Source organism: Polypterus senegalus, chromosome 11 (genome assembly GCF_016835505.1).
Source record: "Polypterus senegalus isolate Bchr_013 chromosome 11, ASM1683550v1, whole genome shotgun sequence".
Classification (NCBI taxonomy): Eukaryota; Metazoa; Chordata; class Cladistia; order Polypteriformes; family Polypteridae; genus Polypterus; species Polypterus senegalus.
In genome coordinates this window covers 95,034,951-95,044,943 of record NC_053164.1, presented here as the reverse complement: position 1 = coordinate 95,044,943, position 9,993 = coordinate 95,034,951, and the positions used below count along the sequence as shown (strand labels likewise).

The window sequence follows — 9,993 nt, the reverse complement described above, 5'->3', positions numbered from 1 at the left end:
AGACCTTACACACACCTTTGTTGACTTTAAAAAAAATGTAAAGTAGCAGAGTTTAAGAAGAACTTGCACAGCCATGCACGCACTGCATACTGAGCAAAGTGCATTGCATTTAGACCACTGTTAAAAGTTAAAAAAAGGTTCCCCATCTCTAGTTCCTGTATTTGCAAAAGTCACCATCTCCATCTCCTTTTATGGGAATATTAATGGTGCTCACAGCAATGTGGTCATACAGAGCCAGCAACTTAAAATACAATACAAGTAACTTACAGGGCATCCCAAATCACTATTACATGCTGCCAAAAAACATATAATTAGCCTTATTGCCATTTACATGCCATTAGGAAACAAATAAAAAGAAATTGTACAGGGCGTCCACACAAACATAGATTTTAAATACATAAAAAAGAGACCATACACTTTGTGAACAGTTAAAGCATTTTTCCATCCATCCCTTTTCTGAATCTGCTTATTTCATTAATGTTTGGCAAGAAGCCAGTTTCCACTCTTGCAGGATTAAACACAAACCAGCAATGAGCCCTGGACGGGGCATTACGGCATCACAGTGAACACAAATGCATATACCTACATGCTAATATGCTAGTTATTCAGAAATGATAACTGACATACCAAACAGTTCTCAGAATGTGAGATGAAAGTTAGTACTGTTTGAAGAACATCCATACAATTACCATAAAGACAATAACAAGGCAGATAATCAAAGCCAAATTCCAGGGGAAATAAGCAAACAGTGCTAACCACTGTGCCATTTTGCATAAAAAATGCAAGCATTTCATTTGAGAAGATAAGAAGAACACTGAGAGTTTTATGAGAATAAGCCATTTAGCTCAGCCTAGTTCATCAATTTCCATTCACCTAAATCATTTCACCCCAAATAATTGCAAGTCAAAATCTGAAGGTCCCCAAAGTACTTAATAGCTGGTTACGCCACCATTACTGGACATAGCTATAACCAGACATTTCCTTCCATTTTGAACGAGTAGCTCATTCCTCCTTGTAAGAACTATTTCCACTAAAAATTTGGAGTTTTCAAGCATGACCTGCTTGTATCAAATCCTGTGACGACATTTCAATAAGATTTAGGTCTAGACTTTGACTAGGCCTTTCCAAAAGTCTACATTTCTCTTTTCCACAACAGTTCTGTTATAGGCCTACTCACATGTTTCAGATCATTGCCAAATGGCTCTACCCAACTACACTTCAGTTTTATATTGTAGTAACATCATCACTATTACCAGTAGAATGTAACATTTCGATATTTTTAAAGCAGTAAACATTTTTTAGTCTGCCACAAATTGCTACCCTTGAGTAATCACTAGAAGATTATGTGTGATTAAATGAGGGATATCACAGCAAAAAATTATTTCAGTGTTAAAATGGCTCATGTTCATTCTTGATCAATTAAATGTTACTGACCTCAGAAAATGGTTGGTGGAAAGAGGTTTCTCTACAACACACCTCAAACCACATTAATCACTAAAGCAATCATTGAATCACTGACTTTTATAAAAGTCAAGCAATCTTGCAAAGGACATGGATTTGAACATAAATATATTTTAAAGGGTTATATCGATATTTTCATCATCTACATAAAAAATGTAGTGGGATTACACAATGGTATTGAAAAACATTCACTTCAAAATGGGACCCTAAATAATGAAAAAGTGCACAAACTGTAACATATTTGAGTGCTCAATCAGCACCGCTTTCAGTAGTAAGTCAGTATCATTGGCGGTCAGCCAATGGGTATGAAAACAAGGTGTTTAATGGCATATTAAGAGAGAAATGACTAAAGGGGTGACCTGGTTTAGCTATTCTCCAACTCCGGCTATGGTGATGCAAAGGTCTGCTTGTTTTCACTATAATACAATCTACAGTACATTCTCTAAAGAACAGGCTACATTAAACAATTTAATTATATTAGCAGCCCTGAATGGTCACAGGATAACTGAAATCAAATCTCTGCAATATGCTGCAAAGCAGCACAAAAGCTCAAGAAATTAAAAGATCTTCCACAGCTGGTGCTTTCATTTTTGCAAATCCTGTTTGCTGTGCTACTCATCTAAGATGGGTTGTAATCTAAGTAAACAACGTGGACCTCTACGTTAGAATTTGCAGTGCATGTTTCTCTGTTATATTCCAATTGGTATGGGATTTGTAAAAGCAGTGTTAATGTTTGTGATGCACCATCTTTTAAAATGACAAAGGCATAGCTACAGGAAGGACAGATAGATAAGACACTTCTTTTATTAAGGTGGATGTCTACCAACATTATTCATTAAACTCTACCTATCATTCAGTGAATTTACATGATATTACAATGAAAATCCATTACATTCTGGATGCCATGTCATAAACTGTGTAACACTTTAATTTCTAGTCGTAGTCTATTATCCGGCTTTACTAAACTGGACTGTACATACACTCTGATAATGATCTGATTAAAATAGGAGTTAATATTCATGTCTGCACAAAAACCAACGAAAAAGAAATCAATACCAAGACCAAAACTCCACTGTAATTATGCTGTTAGACTTAAGTGCAGCATTTGACACCTTTAACCATTCTATTTTGGTACACAGGCTGAAAAATGACATTGGGCTTATAGGCCCTGTCCTTGTCTGGTTTGCTTCGTATTTACCAAATCAATTCCAATATGTACAGAAATGCACGGACAGTACTCCATTATTATACAAAAAAAATGAGATATGGTGTCCCATAGAGCTCAGTACTGGGACCTTTACTGTTTTCACTTTACAAGCTTCCACTGGGATCTTTTTTTTTTTTTTTGTATCAGTATACTGCTGCTGGATTATGTGAATTTCCCATTGGGATTAATAAAGTATCTATCTATCATTGGTAAACAATGTTAATTTTCACTTGTACGCAGATAACATCCAGTTATACCTTTATTTTAGACCAAATTAAGTTTCTCTGATGTTGCCTTTAATTAGTTGTGTTAGTGAATTAAAGGAGTGGATGGATGAGAACTACTTGTCTTTAAACACAGACAAAACAAAGGTGTTAATTATTGGAAGGAACGATGCTGATCGCAGCAATACATTGTCATTATTTAATTCATCTGGAATCACCATTAATTTTACTGAATCAGCCCACAATCTAGGCATTATCTTTGACTCTAGCATGTCATTTAGAGCACACATTACAGAATTGTCCAAAACATGTTTATTCCATCTTAAAAACGTTGGGAAATTAAGGTGATTTCTAAATATGCAGGATACGGAGGAATTAATTCATGCATTTATTTCCAGTAGCATTGACTATTGCAATGCAGTGTTCACTAGTTGTTATAATTGTTCTTTATACAGCTTCCAGTTAATCCACAATGCTGCTGCAAGAATTATTAGAAGAACCAAGAAAATATGAACACAACTCCAGTTCTTAAATCCTTACACTGGGTCCTGGTAAAGTTTGGGGCAGATTTCAAAATCTACGTTTAATGTATAAAGCCTTAAATGGCCAAGGTCCGGCGTTTATCTTAACTTATTACTTACAAACCTGAGCGCTCATTAAGATCTCAAGATGCTGGTCTGCTTATGATTGCAAGGATTAATAAAATAACAGTGGGAGGTCAAGTTTTTAGTTACAGGGCCCCTAAACTGTGGAATGGTCTGCCTGCTACTAATAAGAGATGCCTAATCCTGGTTGAAAACTCACTACTTCAGTTTAGCATACCCAGACTAGAGCTGCTGATTAACTTTGTATACTGCATCTCTGTTGTTAGTCATTAGCACTAAAACATAACCAATAATGATAGTTATAATTTTTTACTAACCCTCACCTATTCTGCTTCTCTTCTTGCTACTCAAATGTGGAACTTGGTCCCACCTCCCTACTGCCAAGTTGTCTGCCTGCCTAAGGAAAAGTCATCTCTGATGAATGAGAACTGGAACCGTTGGGAAGAAGGGTTGTTTCATCATATTGACCGCCCCACCACTGACTCAGCTATGGAATGGGGGGAGGCAGCTTGATGGCCAAGGTCTCCAGGGCTCTGAACAAATCTGAATCATATCATGTGATATCTATTCTTGCATTTTGCTCTGTACTTGTAATACTACTATGGTACTATTGTATTCTATTGAAGATTACTTGTGTTCTGTTCTGTGTATACATTTATATTTACCCCTTATTTGAGACCCACTGCACACTCGACCTACCTAGAAAGGGGTCTCTCTTCAAATTACCTTTCCTCAGATTTCTTCCATTTTTTTTCCCTACAGGGTTTTTTTTGGGGAGTTTTTTCCCCGTCTTCTTAGAGATTCAAGACTGGGGGGCCTTCAAAAGATAGGGCCTGTTAAAGCCCATCGTGGCACTCCTTGTGTGATTTTGGGCTATACAAAAATAAATTGTACTGTTCAAAATAGGGATATATGCAGTGGTTGTTACCACTAAGTAAACGCGCCATGGTGGTACATGCAGTTACAGTAAGTATTGCAGCATGGAGTGATGTTCTGTGACACACCCAAACAAGCAATGTACATCCACTCCTCTAGGGAAGCAATATTATGCATAGGGTATGTAGCACACTACTGTGAGTGTTCCAGAATGTCCAACATGTGCAACAACCAAAAAAAGGAATGGTACAGACAGAATGCAAGACCGCCATATGATCCAGCGTGAGTCAAACATGTAACAAAAGGAATTCCAGAGTCCAATAAAGTTCATTTTAATACAGTTTAGTGAAAATTAAAAAAAAAACAACAAATCACAATAATTCAAGAAAAACTTACTATACATGCAAAAAAAAGGCAGAAAAAAAAGGTTATTCTCAGTTTCATTACAAGCGTAGCTTTCTCATGTTAAGCTTGAGTAGCACTCTGTGCTAAAAAGTTGCATTACTTTTTCTATGGTGAACTTACACAGGCTTCATTTCAGTATATTCAGTATTTTCAGAACAGTTTGAAAATTGTTTTCCCTTCATGCATTACTCAATACAATCATAGACTGAACTAGTCTCGAGACAGAATAACTAAGAACTAATTAGAATATTCCACTTATGAGATGACTTGTAAGGGTTATAATAGAACCTTCCATTAACTACTGTATGCACTAATATTTAGGCAAACATTTCAACCTGACTAGGAAAATACTTATATCAATATTAAGGTCAGGTGGTGTCCTGTTTAAAAACAAGGTGCAAAGCATGCCTGAAAAAAAAGCTCACTGAGCACCTCCTTAACCAAAAACAGCATGACAGGCAAGTTAATTGGATTTAGTGGATTATTACACAACAGGTAATGCACAACAGCATTAGGAGCTTTGTGAATGATATACAAACATCTAACAGCCAAACTCCACACTTTTTGGTTACTAACTGGGCTTCACAAATCCTTGGTGCCAGTTCACCACAGCAACCAAACTTTTACATGCTGGCAGGAGGAATCTCCAGATACAGTACACAACAATATTTAAGTATTTCCCTTATGAACTGCATAAAAATAACTTTTCGTTTCCCTAACCACCAAGTGACACATCAAATAACAGTTTAGTTTCAAAATTCTGCTATGTTTTGGGACCAAAGTAAAAGCTTTTGAATTTGCATTGACGCCAGATACAGATACTTAGTATTCCTAAGGTAAATGCATTGCATTAAATGAATAAAACAATTGCAGAACTTTGTTGGACTGACCACGTAACAGTCTTACTGGATACTATGTCTTACTTTAATTGCCCTAGAAAAGTCAGTTACATGAAACTTATTTGGAAAAGTTCATACAAATAATACATCAATCAATGCAAATATACAACATAAGGACAACAGTAACTAGCATTTAAAAACAGTCAACAAATAAGCAACTTTGTGTTCACTACACTTCTGTTGTTGAGGCTGATGTTTGTTCATTAAATTGCTATAGATGACCCCCAAGTTCAAGATATTAAATTAATTCATTTCATAGCGTGTTTTATGAAATCTGTTAGTCCTGGTCTTGATTGCTCTGACCTGTTCACCAGAAAGAAGGAAAATAAGCAAAGATTAGGCAATGAGTGGAAATGTCTTAATTGTTTTATGTTTTAGTCTGGAACAGCAGACTGAATACACAGTAGAATGATGACAAACTATGATTTTAAAAGTGATGTAGGTCCCCCTCCACAGATGACTTAGTCAATAGAGGTTGCGCCCTAGGGACATAGGCATGACTAGTTAATAAATCTTAAGAAATTAATCCTCTGTTATCGCTTACATCAATGGATTAAATGAGTTTGAAAATGTTGTTGTCATTCATTATGTGGTACAGCACAATAAAAATATTATTGAATAAATATAGGTCCAAGTAAGTGTATTAATAAAATAAGAAAAATAAAGGAGAACACAAAGTATGACCTGCGGTGGGTTGGCGCCCTGCCCGGGATTTGTTCCTGCCTTGCGACCTGTGCTGGCCGGGATTGATTCCAGCAGACCCCCCGTGACCCTGTTTTAGGATATGGCGGGTTGGACGATAACTGACTGACAAAGTATGACTAATGCAATAGCATGACCCTCTTGCTGGCAAATATATGCTTATTACTTACTCACCAGATCCTCATATTTTAATTTCAACACCGCTAACCTAGATTAAACCTTTATTCCAAACTGAAAAAAGTTTAAGGTTAGGTGTAATTTTTCAAACTGATGCATTTACATCTCTGTCCCCCTTCATTTCCCATTTAAGTAATTCCAAAGTATGGTAAATATTATGGTAAAGTATGGTAGAGTAAAATAATCGAACAGTTCCTAATTACTGGATAATCTGTGGCCTAGATTTCAGGCGATTTTGACCTAAACATCCAGGAAACCTTTCCATACTAGAGTTTGACGATGTCAGACACCACTGGAAATGAAACAAAGCAGAATTACAAACATTCAAACTCCAGTGTACAAACATAAAAGGACATCTTTTTTAATGCTTTTTGACTGAAAAATGATTGAAGTTTTGAACACAAAGCAAAAGAAAATTCTGACTTCCCAACTCTGTACAAAAGGCATTTTGGTTTAATTCAGTGGTGCCCAATCTCTGGATTTGAATCACAAATGTAATATCTAACTGCTGCAAAAAGAAGAAAGTTGTTTCAATTTGCACTCTCAAAGAAAGCACTACCACCTAGATTATTCCACTTCTATTGATGATTCCACCTTGATTTAAATGCAAAAGCTTCAAATACCTGTTAAATGAAGGCATCATTAAAAAAATGGCAATAACCACCTGATCTGAATCAACCACCTATCTTGAAGAAGTACACACATACATACAGGAGAAGACCTAGAAAATCCTGGTTGAAATTAGGATAATGGTAGCCTCTGTTTTCTGTGCTTTCAAAGCACCGTGATGTCCATACATCGATGGATTAAAGGCCAGAGGTCCACATGACCGTCATCATCAAATTCTTCCATGAGAACCCAGAATACAATGAGGAATGATTGAGGTCATTAATGTTAGGTAGAATGCCTAGAGGGGGCTGGGCGGTCTCATGGCCTGGAACCCCTGCAGATTTTTTTTTTTTTTTTGTCCAGCCGTCTGGAGTTTTTTTTTTTGTTTTGTTTTTTTTATCCTCCCTGGCCATTGGACCTTGTTAATTAGTGTTCCCTAATTTTAATTATTTATTTTGTCTTTTTTCTCTTGCTTCATCATGTAAAGCACTTTGAGCTACATTGTTTGTATGAAAATGTGCTATATAAATAAATTTTGTTGTTGTTTGGAGACGTAAAAGAGCACCCAACTCTTTAAAATAAGTCTACTCCACTGAACACATTATTTAGCTTTACACATGGATGTTTTATATCATGTGTTTGAATGATCATATTTTGCACTCCGTTATGTTATACTTTGTACATGTTGTAAAAGGAGTTGCATTAAATAGTGATTCCACAGTATGTATTATGAGAAGAATTAGATTGGGGCTGAGCAGCCAAATGACACTCAGTATGATTAATAAAATGGCACCTAAACTCACTTCCCATATTTACATAGGTGTAAAGCCTGCAAACACAACATCTGAACTGCAGCACAGGCTCAAATATGAGGTGGATGGTTAGGGGGCTCAATGTCACTTTGTACAATATTGCTGAAGTGCAAATCCAATTAAAAAATACTGTGAAGTGGGGCAGCAGTTTCAATAGCACTCACTGGATCACAAGATGTGGCTTCAAAATTTAAACAATTGATAGTTCTTGGTTCTAAGGTGTCAAAACCTGGTGGGCCGCAGTGCCTGCTGGTTTTCTTTTACGGACTTTTTCTAAATCAGAAATCAATTACTCTTGTGACGACACATTTTGCCTTGATTTTACAAGTCAGAACCCTGATGTTTACTTTTTTCCTTAACCAGCAGCCAAACAATAGTGAGATGTAAAACAAGCCAACAGATGACCAGCTAACTCATGGGTTTCAAACTCTCTTCCTGAAAGGCCACCATTTTCACCTCAACAATTTTCTTAATTAGAAGTTAAATGAAGCACATCTTTAATCTGCCACAGCAAATGCTTTGTGAACCAAGAATGACTAATAGTTCTCAGACCATTGTGTTTTTCTTTTTAAATATTTTATTGAAACAAATATTATATGATAGACACACGTGTAAAATGTGGTTGTGGTTGTAGTGTCTGCAGGGTCTATGTGGAGCCCGCATGTTTTATGTGTGTTTTCCTCACATATAGCAAAGTTGGTTTAGGTGGAGACTTGTAAATGTGTAAATCTATGAACCCAGTTCAATGGATTCCTCTGATCTGGATTAAGTGGGTTTAAGAATAACTGACGGACTGTAAAGTGGGCCGAAGATGACCTGCCGCTCCTTCCAGAGTTGTGTCATGCTCTACTCTTAAGGTGGCGGGTATCGGCCACGCCCCCAACACAGTATCGAACGAATTCGATAAAGGATGGCTAGGTGCTAATTTATAACAGATTACCATAAGCATTAAACAAACGTGATAGCAATTTACGACAATCATCGAACTCCCTTATTCTGACTGCTAGGAACGAACACAGGAAGCCTGTCTCAAGCGAAAGGTAAGACACACCTCAGACGGGACTCAAGCCCAAACAAATTTTAAACGCGCTCAGCGACCTTTTTTCCGCGTTTTGTAGGTGCAGACGAGACGGCATTCAAAGTTTGAATGAACGACAGCAACTGGAAATACACAAGTGAACGAATATAGGCAACAAAGCGAAATGTTCAAACGGAGCACCGCTAATCTCTTAGCGTGCAGCTAGCTACACGTCTCCGCGCCCGGTCACACCCACTCTGCCCTGTGGCTGACTAGCGGGAGCGGCCGGCGGGGCTCCAGAATAACGACTGTAGTGAGCCACCGGTTACCGACACGCCCGTTGCTCTCTCGTAGCTGTCTATGCCCACGTCCTTATTTTTTTTCAATGAGCATCCACTTCCTGAATGTAGACTGCTTCACGAATTAGGCGGCCAATATTCTTATTCGAATTGTAAATTCTTTTAATGTATGAAACCCGGTGTATCACTGTTTCACCCCGCCTAAAAGAAAATAGAACACTTACCCCGGTTCCATTGTCGCACACGACTACCCGCCTTCCTTGACTGTCCATTCTGCACTAGCACAACTGCCTCACCCAGCGGCTTCCTACTTCGCTTACTTTCTAATTGAGAGTGTCTTGATTTTCTGGTCGCGACTTCTTCCTCTATGTTTTTTTTTAGTCCGGCCTCACAGCGGAAATGCATTAGCTTGACAGCCTGGAAACGTAACATCCTGCTCTGAACCGATAGTGGGTGTAGGCGGCGACCGTAAACGACTTCTTTTTCAGCAGCAGAAAAAGGAAATCTTACGAGTGGCAGCTTCACGGAATCCGGAAGGGTGCAAATGCAAATGGTCAGGTACCTTCTGTAACCACAGCTTATTGGCCTATGACAAAATATATCTAAATATGACCACTGTAATTTTTCAAACGTTCATTTTTATTGCAGCTTTTTTAACCCATTACAATACTCTCAAGTTTTTGAGGCCATCATCACGGA

The 9,993-nt window shown here is 37.6% G+C and overlaps 1 protein-coding gene across 1 annotated transcript in view; it reads right to left on the bottom strand.

Moving 5' to 3' along the window:
• The window catches only part of LOC120539326 (actin-related protein 2-like), a 74,264-nt gene extending 64,595 nt beyond the window's left edge, over window positions 1-9,669 (bottom strand). Inside the window, exon 1 of the mRNA XM_039769293.1 lies at window positions 9,519-9,669. Within this exon, the coding sequence (XP_039625227.1) occupies window positions 9,519-9,566 (48 nt within the window). The 5' untranslated portion in view covers window positions 9,567-9,669. The remainder of the gene's footprint in view (window positions 1-9,518) is intronic.
• Window positions 9,670-9,993: the final 324 nt, after the last annotated feature.